This window comes from Camelus dromedarius, chromosome 31, assembly GCF_036321535.1.
Source record: "Camelus dromedarius isolate mCamDro1 chromosome 31, mCamDro1.pat, whole genome shotgun sequence".
Classification (NCBI taxonomy): Eukaryota; Metazoa; Chordata; class Mammalia; order Artiodactyla; family Camelidae; genus Camelus; species Camelus dromedarius.
This window is the reverse complement of record NC_087466.1, coordinates 4803932-4819329: the sequence shown is the minus strand read 5'-3', so window position 1 is coordinate 4819329 and position 15398 is coordinate 4803932. Positions and strand designations below refer to the sequence as shown.

At 51.5% G+C, this 15398-nt stretch overlaps 1 protein-coding gene across 3 annotated transcripts in view; it reads right to left on the bottom strand.

Moving 5' to 3' along the window:
* Positions 1-6471: 6471 nt before the first annotated feature.
* Positions 6472-15398, bottom strand: part of MORC2 (MORC family CW-type zinc finger 2) — a 36331-nt gene continuing 27404 nt past the window's right edge. Inside the window, exons 17-26 of one of the 3 annotated variants that reach the window (XM_031443090.2) lie at positions 15224-15356; positions 14023-14097; positions 13557-13937; positions 12845-12976; positions 12410-12464; positions 11879-12020; positions 11571-11795; positions 11385-11478; positions 7956-8196; positions 6472-6747 (exon numbers count right to left, since the gene is read on the bottom strand). In XM_031443090.2, the coding sequence (XP_031298950.1) occupies positions 6734-6747; positions 7956-8196; positions 11385-11478; positions 11571-11795; positions 11879-12020; positions 12410-12464; positions 12845-12976; positions 13557-13937; positions 14023-14097; positions 15224-15356 (1492 nt within the window). In that variant the 3' untranslated portion in view covers positions 6472-6733. The remainder of the gene's footprint in view (positions 6748-7955; positions 8197-11384; positions 11479-11570; positions 11796-11878; positions 12021-12409; positions 12465-12844; positions 12977-13556; positions 13938-14022; positions 14098-15223; positions 15357-15398) is intronic. The other 2 variants (XM_031443091.2, XM_010992266.3) reach the window with 2 other exon arrangements.

Below are 15398 nucleotides of genomic sequence, written 5' to 3'. Positions count from 1 at the left end.
GGAGAGGGGAGAGGGCTCAGGAGGGGCACACATGGATTATAAACTAATAATAATACATTTTCTTAAACCAAATGAAAGATGTACACTGCATAGTCCTATAAATATTTGATGCAGTATTTCATAGTTACTCAGTGTCTAATAAAAGTAATCATTAAAACAGCTTAAAGGAGAAAAAGCCCATATGGTTTTAGCAATAGATGCTGAAATGGCCTTTGACAATGGGGGACAGGGTTGGGGGACAGGGTTAGGGGGCTCCCAACCCACGTTTCATTCTGTGTAACTAGTGCCCCCTGGCACTCAACTCAGACAAGATGGTCAGCCACAGCTCCATCCCAAAAGCCCCAAGTTTAAAAAACGAGACAACAAAAACAGAAGGAAGGTCTTTCCACACTTTAAAGGCCGTTCACCAAAACCAACAGCCAATATCCTGCTCAGCCCATGCGCATCAGAAAGACCTCGATAATTATTCAACACTGTTTCAGAGGTTCTGCAGTTAAATTGGCATACTGGCAAATTTGCACATTTCATCTATAAAATACAAGTTTCTTTTAAAAACTACCAGAGTTCGTATGATAGAAAATAAGCAATATTAAATAATTTGCTTTTCTCTATATTAACTATCAGGAATAGAGACAAAAAAAAAAAACAAACTCATCCACAGTAGTGACAAAAAATACAAGACATTTAGGAATAAAATGAGAAAGTTTTAGAACCCGTATGAAGAAATAATAAAATCTTATTGGAAGATCTAAAAGGAGTCAAACAAATGGAAAAACCATAGCGTCTAGGGAGATTTAAAATCATAAAAATGTCAACCCTCCCACAACTTACATCTACATTTAATGCAATTAAAATTTAAACCCCAATGGAATTGGGGGATGGGGGGGAGGCAGGGACAGGAGAGAATTGGATAACGTGATTTTTAAATCTCATGTGAAAGAAGAAATTCCAAGAGTCGCCTGGAAAAACATTCTAAAAAGTAAAACTGTGAGGGAAACTCATCTATCTGCTGATGACGCCCCCAGATTCTAGGAGCTCAACACTCACGTCGGAATCACCTGTCCGTCTAGCTGGTAACAGGGTGTCTCCATTGTTGTATTTAAGGGTCATCTCAAGCTCAACAGATCCAAAACCACATACAGTGTAATATAAGTAATAACCAAGGCGGGTCACTTAATAAATGGCGCTGGCAGAAGTGAAGTTCCGCCTGGAAAAACCAAAACCAAAGTTTGACTCCTGCCCTACCACTTCTACTAAAATAATTTCCACAGGGAATGGAGATTAACACACAAAAAAACTTTAAAACAGTGCAACAAAATGTAAGAGAATACTCAAGGGTTGGATAGAGGGGGAAGGATTTTCTCAAGCACGATAGGAAACCCCAAAACCTTTCAAACACCACCATAAACCAAGCCACGGACAAACCAGCGGAAAACGAGGCGCAGCTGTTAAACCCGAGCCCTCAGGGCGAGCGGGCGGGTCTGTCAGGGGAAGGTACCTGGAGAGGCTATTTTAAAATGTAAAACCCGCGGCTTCCTCTCCAGGTCCTCTGTCTTGCAGATGTAAAAGCACCACACCATTAAGGGGCATCTCTACAAGAAATTTTCCTGTATTGACCCAAGAAAGTTGGAAAACAGCCGCGGTGAAAGGTTTCCTCCGAGCCGGGGCTTGACACGCAGACTCCAGGAGCAAAATCCAACCTCCCCACTGCCCTGTCCCAAAGCCTCCCGCTGTCCCGGGACGTGAGACCCCGCGACCGCCGGCCCCAGCCTGGCCGCACGCGGTGGGGCCGCAGGGACCCGACGTCGGACCCCGGGGCGGGCCTCGCACTCCCGGGTTCGCTCACCTCCCCTTCTCCTCACCCGCGCTGAGGGGCAGACGCTGGCACTCGCGCTTCGGACCCTTTGGCAGGCTCGCGAGCCTCCCAAGGCGCATGCGCAGGGCGCGGAGCACGTGCAGTAACCTCACCGCGCAGGCGCCGTTGCGCTCCCGTCTCGAGGCTCAAGATGCTGGCGGGCGGGACGGGCGTTCTCCGCGTCACGCAACCGTTGGCGGTCTGGGAGGACGCCGGCGCACCGATACCCGCAAAGTCCGTTTTGAGAGATGACCCAGTGCTGCGGGCCGCGTCCTCTAGGCCAGGTGAGAATCTGCAGCCAGCCCTCGAGCTCCCGCTGTATTATGGTAGCTGATGATTTAGCGTGAGGAAGTCAAAACTCTCCCTTCTGACACTCAGGGGTTCTCGCATCGCAGTGCTCCAGACCTGACTAGGAACAGACTGGCTTAAATGATGGGGAAGTGGTGCGGGGAGTGAGAGCCCAGAGCTTCAATAGAGGAAAAGCGGGGAAGGAAGGAACGTAAATTCAAAGTGCTGGATTAGAGCGCCCACCACTTCCCCAAAAACCTGCAGGTGCTCTGGCAGGAGTGGCCCTGGAGGATCCCATGGAAGCATCATAGCAGCGTCAGGAGGGGACAAGAAAGGAGGAGGGATGTGTCCGCCAGAGCCTTCTCGTCTCACTAGTCCAGGTTTGCCTCAGTGCTATGGGATCCCTACCCTCCGAGCCTTGGCTGGAAGCTGCTGAGAAAGCCCGGGCCTCAGGAAGTAGCACAGGCAACCTTCCTGCAGCCCGAAGGAGGCTGGATGGAAGCCCTGCCCTGCTTGCCTCAGGGCATACTGAATGGGCTGATGGTTAGGCGGCTACGAGGAAGGCCACTGAGTAAGCCGTGGAAGGCCTACAGGTAGCCCGTGGGGACCAGTGACTCTTAGAAGCAAAAATAAGGGGTCAGGGCAACAAGGGGTTTGGGCCCTCATTGCAACTTGAGACCAGCTCAATTACTGGCTGTCCTTATAGGCCTTTGGATAAATTTCTGGTGGAGAATTGGCCCTGTGCCTTAGTAGGCCATAAAACCTCTACTGTCATCCAGCTCCTTTATTTTAGAGAGGGGACCCAGGATGGGCAGTGATTTGTCTGAGGCTTTGTGAGCTGGAAGAAGGAGGGAGATTTCTGCAGGACCCACCAGGAGCCCTAGTTGGGCCTGGCATGTTCCTAGTTAGGAGGTGTAAATCGCCAAACTGAGAAACAGGCTTGGCAACATTTTGGCTCACTGCTGAGTGGGATGTGCCTTGCCAGGCCCTTCCTCTGTCCAGTCTGTGTCTTGCGCACTATCAAGAGGGTGCCCCCAATAGTGCTGAGGACAGTCTGAGGCCTCAAATGTTGCACTGGAGGAAGCACGTTCCTTTAGAGCTCTGTGTCCTGTGGCCAAACTGGCTGTCCACCTGCCCAGGGAACCAAGAGCAATATGGCTGTTCCAAAGGAAGCCTCAGAGGTTCCATCTCCAGCAAAGGGCAGAAACCTCCAGTGGAATTCTGAGGATGTTTTCGGCATCTTGGCAACTGCCAACAGGTCCCCAATAGCCTGGCCCAGCCTTACACTGGAGACAAGTAGCCAGTGGAGGCACTGCACGCGCAGGTAAAGAAGTCTGAACTTACCAGTCTTAACACTTACTGGTCTTTAGAGCTGTGAACTCTTGGCTAATGCTGCTGGAACCACGGGTCTAAAAGACACTCATGTCTTTCAAGGGGAACTGGACCCAACAAGGGGAACCAAAAAGCAATGCCACCCAGACAGATGTAGAGGAGGAATCAGAGGCATTTCTCTCAGCCTGCTATTAACCGATGCCTTCCTTTGGTAAACCAAAATATCAAACCCTTGTCCTGACCTAATAATGAAGACAGTATTGATGCTAAAGTGGGGTTTTTAATGCTAAATCCATGGGACACTTGGGGGCTGAGGCAGTGGTATAAGGTGAACTTTTTTGAGGATTTTGCCCCTTATTTTTCATGATTTACAGAAAAGTTCCTAACCGAAGTTTCAGAAGTACAGCCCTGTCTCAAACACAGCTGGCCAGTGAAGATGCTCAATGTCAGGGTAGTTCAAACCAATTCAAAAGTCCACTTTTCACCTTTCAGATTAGTAAACAGTTAAGATGGAAGAGCGTGCATACAGGCAAGTGTGTGGGGGAAATAATACACTACTGATAGGAGTTGAAATTGGAAGTCTTTTCTGGAATGTATCTTAGAATTTTTAATACAACCGTCTGACACAGCTATTTCTCTCTTTGGAATTTATCCTATATACGTAGGGATCTGAGTTAATGATTAAGTACACACATACACACACAGATACTCACCACATCATTTTTCATAAACACTAAAAACGCAAATATTCATAAATAGGGGACCGTTAAATGACAGTACATTCAAGACAATGAAAGGCTATATGGTTGTTCAGAAGAATAAAGTAGATCCATATGAGCTCTTCTGAAACAGGTTCCGAGATACACAAAGTGGGAAACAGGCAGAAATTGTATGGATGTGTACTTGTGTGCTAAGGGTGGACACTCTCTCCAGGGAGGGGATGGGGTCGGGGGAGGGAGCCTTGATTTTCATGGTCCAGCCTTTTGTACTGTTTGAATTTTTACCATGTGCATGTGTCACTTAAAAAAACAAAACAAAAAACACAAAAGAAATTCCTCATCCCTCTTATCCTTAAAAACAAGGGTCACTGCACTCATTCACCTTCTCACAGCCTTGAACCCAGGACCTTCTTGCCACAGACCAACCAGACCCTCTCCTTCCTCCCACAGTTCCAAGGAGGTCAGTTATCTGTGACAGGGGAATGGGAGGGACCCCTGCATCGCATCTTCCTACCCAGAATGGCAGGAGCTCCGCGTGGGAAGCAGGCTGCACTCAGCGCAGCTGTGGTTGGATTTAAACAGCAAGGTGGGCACACCCAGAAGTTGAAGCTAAAACATTTAAGAAATGCAGTATTTCAGTTTCTGTGGGTGTTAAGGAGGCTGAAGATACAAGACACTGAAGATGGTGGAGATGAAGAAGAATTTGAAGACAATTTAAAGCCACAGTGGAGGAAAGGATGAAGAGGAGGAAGATGCTGGATTTTACTAAGAAGAAAACAGACTGAAGACTGAGTTCAGGAGTCTCACCAGTGAAAGTTTATAGTATTGCATTTTGATTACAGGTGTGTAAATAAAAAACTTGAGTTTACCCTCTGGTAAAAATGCAGAACCAACTTCCATTTAGTTTAAAACAGTATGTTTGGGGACAAAAATGGACCATATGCTGCCTGTGATGGAGAGGGCGAGCTGGACAGGAGAGGAACCACCAGTTCAAGAAACCCCAAGACTCAGAGTATCTTCCACAGGAAGAGGTCAGGGTCTCTCTGAATGGTATTTCCCCCAAACAGCCCTCTACCAGGAATGTGTTTGGGGAAGCCCCAAACCCGCAAGTCACAGGCGCTCTGGCCACGTGCACAAGTGGGTGAAGACTTCTAATCCAGTGTGGCCTGCCTAGGGGCCTCGCAGTGCTCCCAGTCTTCTGCAGACTTCACAGGGCCACTGCTGGCCAGATGTGGGAAGGTGCTGGAAACACTGAGAGGTCTGACTCGCAGACCAGTGGTCAAAGGCCATAGCTCTTGAAAACCCTAAGTCCCCAAATAAAGAGGGGGAAGAAGAGAGTTGGAGGAAAGCAAACCAGAATTTTTCCAATGGCCATTAAAGAGAAAACTCAGCAACTCCTGCCTTTGTCTTTGACCCTGAGAAGTTGTTTGAGGGCCACAGCTGTATGAGGCTGTGACCAGGTGGCAGGAAAGGCATGGTGTGCTTCCTACAGAGCAGCCTCTGGAGTCCTTGCGACCCACTTCCCACACCTGTGGGCCCCTCCTCCTTTCTGGCCCAAAGCAGGGACCCTGAACAGGCATGGTGGGGCAGAGAGGGAGCAGGGGAAGGAAAAGCAGCAGCAGGCCCTCCAGATGGCCCACAGCATGGAGGCAGGTGCGCTCCTTCAGGACCCTGCCACACCCACTGACAGAGCTGCCACCAGGTCAGCACAGGGGATCCTTCACACACAAGGTCCTTTCCTAAAGGGAATCCTTTGGACTTCAAACATTCAGCGTGCTACCCAGGTCAGCAGTCGGACCAGAGTCGGATCAGTCCACTCCTCAACGCGGACTCAAGTTTTTGAGGCAGGAAACCTCAGTGTCCACAGTTAGCCATGGAAATCTCCAGCAGGGAGCACTTGGGCAGTGGATGGGGAAGCTGAACAGAGGATCTTTCTTCCCCAAGCTGTTTGGACTGTGCCACAGCCAAGGTGCCCGACAGCACAGGCCACCACTCACATCCCTGCCTGGGGCAGGAGCCATGAGAGGGAGAGCTGCTCAGTGCTCAGCCTCCTCCTGACCCGTGGCCCCCTTGGGGTCCCCTGGATTGGAGCTCCTGGGGAAGCAACACTCTGGGGGGCCCTGTCCCTCCCCCAGCCCTGCCCCTGGAGCCTCTCCAACTTCCAAGAGATTTGCCACATCTTGAGGAGCCAGGAGCCAACAGATGTGGCTCGGACTTGGCGTCCTGGTTCTCTCTGTCCTTTGCCCAAGAGTCACCAAAAAAAGGTATGGTCTCACAGCAGGCACAGCATCTTGTTTCTTTTAAAAAATAAATATTTATAAACTTAGGGAGGAAGATTCAAAGAATCAGAGTCTCTTTCCCTCCAAAAGCACAAATGTCCCACGTGAGTCAAACCAAGGTAAGTCCACCAACCCGTGAATGAAGCGCCACCCCCAGGAGCTCTGCCTTGAGGGGTAGGGAAGCTGATCTCTGGCTCTGGGCCCCTTAGTCCCCCTTGGTGATCAGGTCCTCGATGTAGGCATCCAGCTCGTCGTCTGTGTTAATGTCTATGTCCTGGAACAGAGTAGGGCAGGGTCAGCCGGGGGCCACGGGGTGGTGGACCCGCCTCCCCACCCTCCTCGCAGCCCATGAGGCCTGAGCTCAAGTCCCTTCCTCTCTCCTCTCCACCCTGGCTGTCAGGCCCACCCCATTTTGACCATCTGCTCCCCCCAGCCCCATCCTCTGTGCACAGATGACGCCCAGATTTCTTGCTCCTGCCCTGCCTCTGCCCCAGATTCCCACTTGCCTCAGATGTGCTTCAGGCCTCCCAGGCTCACTACACCCAACAGCTCTACAGCACCACCCACCCCATGTTGCTCCAAGTCTCAGTACAGGTCACCACCTCCCCTCTACCCAGGGGCTCAGACAAATCAAAACAATCACCCTATTTCCTCCCCTTCCCTCAGGTATTAACAGATCTGCCCTCTTCTCTTCCTCCTCAGTCACTATCCAAGGTTCACGCCAGAATCTCTCACTCAGACAACTGTGGGAACCTCCTCACTGGAGTCCCGGATTCTAACTTCCACCCCCTCCGGGCCCTCCTACAACCAACCAGAGTAAATGTCTTAGATTGAAAATGTTTAGATGGTACCACACCCCTCCAGTGACTTCCAACCCTATACAGGCCCCACCTCTTCTATCTCCCTGCCTTGGGCCTTGGGCCCAGCTCTTCCCTCTGCCCAGAACTCCCACATCCCACTCCCGTGTGACTGGGTCTGCTCTCAGCTCAAATACCTCCACAGGCCACCCCTGAACACCCTAGTAAAGTGGCCTCCCTGCTTTCTGTCTCTTTTGTGTTTTCTTCACGGCATGTCCCACCAGTCTCCTCCACCTGTTGGGCTCTGAGCACAGGAACCCTATCTTGCCTGTCTGGTTTACCAGGGGTCCACAGGACAGGCACAGAGAAAACTCTCAGTGTCTACTGCCTGGACGAAAGACAGACTCTATAGGGCACACCCGCTTCTGGGCTACCCCATCCCATCTAGGCATCATCTGGAAAATCAAGAAGGTCTTTCTCTTTTATGGCTTGGAGGGTTCTCAAACCAGGTTGTACATCAGAATGTCTAAACAAGGGCAAAAGTATGATACTGTGGGTCTAGCTGGGATGAGGCCCAGGCAGCCGCACCACGTCCAGCCCTCCTGGTCGGGATGCTGTGCAGCTAGGGCTGGAACCGCAGATTCCTGTGAGTGAGGAGAAGGGAGCAAGAGGTGCCCAGGCCCACCTCCCTGAGACACCACGTGGTCCAGCTGCAATGAGAGGGCTGCCTGGCTCACCTCCTGCACCTTTTGCAGGAGTGCCACGATGTTGGTCCTCAGCTTCTGCAGCTTCTCCTCTGTCTCACGGAGCTTCCTCTCGGAGGTGCGCAGGCTCTCCTCGGAGGCCTTGGCCCGGGAGTCGGCACGGCTCTGGTAGGAATGGCACAGATTCTGGAGCCCCACTTCATACTGCTTGAAGTACTCTTTCTGTTGGGAGGGGAGCCGGAGGGTAAGCGCACGAGGTCACAAGGGTTCCCAGGGCCCTTCTAGATGGGCACTGGTGTCCCCAACTGGCTCAGCGCAAGGAAGCTGGGTCTGAAGGGATGTCAGACACAGGAGTAACGATCTCCTCGCTCCAGAGAAGAAAGGCCTTGATGCCCACCTCATGACATCATGAGGATGAAGACGAGCGCTCGTGTGTGAAGCACTCAGCGGAGTGCTCTGGCAGACAGCCACCGCGAGTCACATGATTCTGCTCACCATCCCAGGTGGCCCAAGAGGGACAAGATGGCCACCCCCCAGATCAGTCATACCTTTCTGACTTCACAACAGCCCTCCCAGCAACCCGCTTCCAAGTCACACCAACAACGTGAAGACCAAAAGTTCTCTTCCGCAAGTATTTACCAAGAACCTCCAAGAGCAGACACCTCGGTCTGTGCAGTATGTTTACACAGCATCAGAGCTTTTCCTCATCTTCCCTGAGTGCATGACACTTCCCGGGGGTGGGGCAGTAATGTTAACTAGACATAAGGGTTTTCAAACTTTTAGAAGGTAGCAAGATATTTGTTTCAAATTAAGGTTACAACGTAAATCTCAACGTAAAAACAATTTAGTTAATATCTCTTTGTTTATATTTTCAAAGCTCAAAGTTATGAGATTATGATTTACTCACAAATCACCAATGAGAATGATGAGGCCATTCTGATGGCCTGGCCGACCACTGCAGCCTCACCACTTCTAGCATTTACTTACTTCTTTGAAGATGTATGAGCTACCCAGCAGTGAATGGCTCCTCCTGGCTGCTGTTTTTTAAGTGTTAGAACAATCTATTTACAATCTAGAATATTATCCTAGTAAACCACGGTTGCAAGAGAAACTTTAACTTATGCACAAAATATAATTACCACACAAAATAAATGTTCAAGCAGGCTCCAAAAGTATTAAAATGAAAAACACATCTTGTGCCCAACTATGATTCATACTTGTTTTTACATTTTTTTCATGTTTAGGTCATTATAGATTCACATGCAGTTGTTACTTTTTAAAGATACACATATTTGAATCTAATAGTTGCAGGACCCCTAAGGGCTTTATGGAATTCCTGGTCCACCAGGATGGCAAAAAGGACAGTCATTTACAAACTGTCAAGGACACAATGAATAATAGACTCAGCTGTGTCCCTAATTTAAAAAAAAATTAAAGCCAGAGTTATTTTAGGCATTACATTTAGGAGGCTATTAGGCTGATGCATTAGTGGTTCACCTCCTTCTACAAGCATAAGCTAACCGACTATTTTAGGCTCGGTCCTGCTGCCTGTGCTCTGGTCTGAGCAGTCAGGCCCCCTGCAGAGACCCCACTGCACCCAGGCTTTGCTCTGAATTTGGCAACAACTTTAAGGCGAGAGCAACGAACCTGACGAAGGACGCCAGGCTGGCCCAGCTGGCCCTTCAGCCATTTGCTCCTGGACTGAAGGCCTGCAGCCCAAGCAAGGACGCGAACCCAGGCCCACAGCTTCCTGTGAAGCCGCCTCGCAGCCTCCCCAGCAAGCAGCACCCTCGTCTCACAGGGAAGCAAGGCCCTGTCCTCAGTAGTAGTTCAAATCTGGGCTCTATCACAACACACTGCTCACGTCTCTGAGCCAGAGTTTCTTCAACTCCTAACCTTGTTTCCTTTTCTTAAAGCTCACCCCTCTCTGGCAAACTTTATCAAGCACGCAGCTGCCACCCAGGGCTGCCGTCAAACACACCGATCCTGCAGATTCAGTTCTAGCTGTCCTCTCTAGAAACGCCTCCTGGAAAACTTAAGCTGCTCCTACCGTAGAAACATCCTCTTGACGTACACGATTCCCAGGTCCCCACTCTGGCCCTGGCCTTCCCACCCCGCCCCTCCCAAGGGCCAGTCTCCAGTGTCCTGCCCAGTGGACATCACCAGAAACGTAGTGCCAGTATCTCCGGCCCAAGACAACTGAGTCACAGCTCATTTTCCTTACCCTACCCTCTGTTTTCTCTCCCAATTAACAGCTCGGTCACCAACCTCCAATTCCCACAGGCCTGTGAGCCAGGGAAGCGTGTGGCCTCTACCTCCTCCCCCATCACCTGCCTTCAGTCAATGAAGGACCTGACATGACGCCTTCATCCACTGGTCCACGCCCACCACCCCTGGCTCTGCTTCTCACTCCCTCAGCCCTGACTGCTTACAGGCAGACCAGGCTCCCTGTCCCCTCCACCCATCCTGCCAGGAACCAGTTACCCTCGTAGGGGCAGGGTCAGCTGACCACTTACTGCCTATGGGCCCAATCAGCACAGACACGTCCCTTCCTCTATATGCTGTTTGTGACGCAGAGCTGAACAGCTGCCCCAAAGACCTTACAGCCCCATAAGCCTGAAAATACTTGCTAACTGGCCCTCTACAGGGAAAGTCTGTTGGCCCCTGCCCTAGACATGGTTCAGATCCACAATTCCATCCGCTCAAACCTTCTGCTGGGCCTCCATGTCACACAAAGTTAAGCCACTGTGCCTAAGACTGGGCGCTCCAGAGGCATCACATCTGGCTCTGAGGCCCCTTCTCCCTAAGCGCTCACCAGACAGACAGCTGCCTGCCTCGGGCCCCGACCTGCCCTTTCATCCCAGGGCCTTTGCTCACAAAAGTCCCTCTGCCTCAAACACCTTCCATCACTCAAACACTTGCTAAAATCCATGTTTTCTTCAGACTGGGTTGCCCTCCCGCACTTCCCCATGCTGCCAACCCCCCCCCCACATCGACAGTCCTTACAGCTCTCAGTCTAGTGTCCAAACATCTGCTGAAAATTCAGTCTCTACAGGCTCTCCTTTGCTGCTCCAGCACTGAGGCACCACGTCCGCATTTGCTGGGCTCATCTCCACACACCACCTCCCTCTGAGAGTGAAGTTTTAGGCACTTTGAGCCTAAGCTCTTCACTGTTTCCTGCCTCAGTCACACCGGGCCTGCCGTCCTTCAGGGAGGATTCCGCCCTGGCACCTCACAGCTGTGTACCAGTCATCCAGCTAAGATGCTTCTTTCTCCACAATGTGAAGGCTTCCCTTCCCTTCCCTCAGTGGAAGAAAGGGAGGCTGGCAGAGTGGGGAAGGGGGCACAGCTGAGCACTGGCAATCCCACTAAGCACCAGAGTCAGAAATCAAAGGTCTGGCCAGACTCACCAGAGGAAAAGATATTAGCTCATCTGAATTCATAGCACTCAACTCCTTCTTAGAGATGGGGAAACTTGGAGGCAGGAAGTACCGCAAACAATTCCTAAATAAGAAAGAAGGTGGGGTCAGGAAGTCAGAATTGCATGGGGTTGCGCAGAGAGCCACCGCTGGCCCCGGAGCAGGATGACAACGCACCGAAGGATCTGGACGAGCAGGTCGATGGTCTCGTGGTTGGTGCTCGGGGCAGTGGTGTCGGGCTCGATGCGAATGCAGTCAGAAGTGGAGGGCTCCGCCATGGCTACAGCCTGCTGGGCCACCGCCGCCTCCTCCTCCTCCCCACCCTCCTGCTGTGTGTCCGGGCTCTGATACTCGGGGGATGGGGGCTTCATCAACCGCACGTCCTCGCTGCCTTTCTCCACCCTAGGGAGGAGGACACAGCGTTTGTGTCACCTGCCCCTGCCCTAGCCACTGCTGTCAACCCAGCCTCGCGGAAGGGGCGTTACCAGCGGTCTCGTGGAGTTGTGTCCGTGGGCACGTAGTCGAATTTCACCTTCCACCGCACCACGTTCTTGCCCACCTCCACAGCTGTGACACGGCCTGTGTACCACTCCCTGTTCACACGCACCTCCACGTGCAGCCCTTTATCTGCAGGTGTGGACAGGACTGAAGTCAGAAACACAGATTAGAGCCCCCCCACCCAGCCAGGGCCACCTCAAGAAAGGTCATCCCAGGTTCACAGGGACAAGAACCCCTAGGAGCTTGACCCGCAATGCCAGGGCCATGGAGCCCAGCCACCCTGGTCTCCCTCCCTGCCTGTCAGGAGGGGGCCACAGAGCAGCAGGATGATTGACTGCCAGAGGTGAACACCAAGGAACTAATGCTAAAGATAAACACGAGGATGGGCCATCCTCAGAATTCTTCTTGGAATTAGAGAGCCCAGAGCCAGGAAAGCCTCCGTGAGCCTTCGGGATAAGGTGCTGCTGGCCGAGGGGCCCCACATCCCCCACAGGCTGCGGGTACCTCCCTGAACTCACCTTTCTGAGCACTCTTGAGATCAGCAGGGTCCTCCTCACCAGCACTGTCTGACAGCTGCAAGAATGGGGTCTGTCAGAGGCCTTGCCTGCAACCCTGGGAGCAGCCTATCTGCCCAGGGTCAGAAGCCACCACCTCACCCCTCGTGTGGCCTCACTGGGAGCCTCTCTCTAAACCACTAACTATGCTTCTGCCTCCACAAACCCCGACAAACGAGAGAGCAGGCGAGAGGCTGAGTGTCAGACACATGGAAGCAGATCTGTGTCAGTGACCTCAGACCTGTGATTACAGCCCTAAGCCATCCTCACTCAGATCCTGCCTGGCACCATGTTTCTAGTCAGCTGTGTGACCGAGTCCTTCAGAGATGAACTGGGCTTCTGGAAGCCTCCCGTCACAGGTCGCGAGAGGTGTTCTGAGAACCTCACTTCGCCACCTACCTCATTCACGTCCTTCTTCTCCTCCTTCACAGCAAACTTGCCCCGCTTGGACCTCTCCTTCCTCCTCTCAGCCTCTTCCTCGGCTTCGTCCTCATCAGAGACCCCGAGACTCCGCTTCCGACCAGGAGTGGCCTACAGCAAGAGGAGAGGGGACGTGAGGGGCCCTGTCAGCCCTTGAGGTGCCGGAAGATCCCTAAAGGAGTGGTTCATAGTGGGGTTGTGTGTCAGTCCCTGCCAGGGCTCAGCTCCTGACAATACTAGGTGCACAGCAACCCCCAGCCCACGTACCCATGAGGACTTCTGCTCAAAGCTTCACACATGAGCCTCTCAGTTCACTCCCCACGGAGCCTGCCTGGCCAGCTGGGACCTCCCCAAGCTGCACCAGCCACTGTTGCAGCCCACCAAGGCTGTCACCAGATGCCAACCTCTGCCCATGACATGACAAGCAGTGGAGGGGACTCAAGTCTGTGGAGGACCGAAACTCGGAGGGAGCACCCAAACTCGGAGGGAGCACCCAAGAACTCCCTGAGAGGGAACCAACAAGCTCAGTCCCTCCAGGGCTCCCAACTGGGTCCCTTTAGCGATCAGACTCCTCCTCCACAGGGGCAGCCAGGGAGCCTGCTCTCCACCGAGGCCCCCCAGTGCAGCCAGTGCTGCCCAACTCCACTCCCACACCACTGTGGGCGGGGCTGGAGGAGGAAGAGCGTCTCACCGGAGAGAGTTTACTGGGTGGCTCTGGCTTCTTGACCACTGGAGTCTTGATGGCTCTGGGGGCAGGGGCCTCCCGAGGGCTCCTGGAGTTGGGCACCAGAGATGGGGACAGCGGCTGCACCAGAGGGGCAGGCCGGGGTGCAGTCTTGCCCGGAGTATTAGCAGGCTTTCGGGGTGCCTCAGGCGGCTGAAGCAGCCTGGAGGTGCTAGCCTCCTCCCGGGCTGCCAGGGCAGCAGGCTTTGGGGCGCTGCTGCTGACGGGAGCCTTGCGGGGCTGGCTGGATGGCCTGGGAGCCTGCAAGGAAGGGGGTCTGCTCGGGGCATTCTTGATCACGGCAGGTAAAGGAGGCGACCGAGGACGCTGCGGTCTACGTGCAGGTTCCTGGAAGAGGCCCAGAGAGAGTGAGAACACTGACCACAGCACAAGACACCTAAGGAAAAGCCTCTCCCCCAACCCCAGGCTTCACCTCCGTGGAAGGTCTGGTGGTCACTTCCAAGGGCAATTTCTTCAGGTCAGCTTGGGAGCGGATGGGTGTGGTTTTCTGCAGGGTAAACATGATGAGGAGGTTGTTTGCAAATCTTGGTACTTTCAAGCAAACTCTTTGGATCCCTACTCTCTTGTCTGGGACAGCAGGCAAATAAGAAGGAAAACCTGGGCCACAGTCCCACTATTTCGAGCCTCCCTCTCTCACTGGGGAGACAAAAATACACAGACATTAAACCACTAAATTACAAGATTCTATGTGATTAATCCAGCAATTGAGAGACTGAGAAAAAGTGCCAATGGACTAAATTCCTATAAAATGAGACAAATAAGGTTGGAGAGCCCTGATGGACAAAGCCAGGAAAGACAGGTGGGATTCAGCAGATGGGGAGGCACGCACACAGCACTCGGGTCAACGAGAGCATCTTCCTGTACAGAAGCCAGAAAGGGAAAAGCCTTTGTAATAAGTATGATAAAGGGTTGATATGACACACATATATATGTATTTTTAAAAACCCTGACATATTGATCAAGGAAAAAATTAATAACAGAAATAAAAGAATAGTTATAAAAGAAATACATGAAAAACATGTTCATTTTAGAAATATGAAATGTAAATTCTAAGATGTATATCTTTGCCTACCAAATTTGTATAAACATTTAAAAATAACCATACTGCTGGTAAAAAAAAAAAAACAGGATATAATACATCTTCTAGAGGATAATTTGGAAACAGTTATTTAAAAAAAACCATAAAAATTTAAAACCCCTTTTATTCTTTCAAACTCACTTCTGGAAAATTATCCCCCAAAAATAATTATGCACAAAAAAAATGTGTGTGCTTATGAGATATGACACAAATGTGTCATGATCTCTGTACTTCTAGTAAAAAATACATGTATTTATTATGTGTATACAGTAGTCATAAAAAGTTGAAAGGATATATAGTTAATGGTAGTTACCTCTAAGATATATTTATTTTCTGGAATTTTAAAACACTCTAAATGAACTGGGCCTCTTTGTCATATATAAACAAAATTGTTTCTTTAAAAGAAGAGTCAGCGTGCCTGGAGGCTGGCATTTCCACTGTGGCAGCACTCATGGGTGAGGAGAGGGTGGAACTGAGCCTGAGGGAACGGGGGAGCCACTGAGGGTTCCTGCCCCCCTTGCCCCTGCCCACACACCTGCAGGGCCTCAAGCTTCTCCTGCTGCTGGCGAATTTTCTCTGTCAGTTGCTTCTGCTTCTCCTCCTGTGTCTTCATGTCCTTTCTGAATGTCCCCAGGGGCACCTTCTGCTTCTGTTCAGAAGCCTCACATCTGTAGAGAGAAAGTGCTAGAGAGCGAATGGTCCAGGTAGGG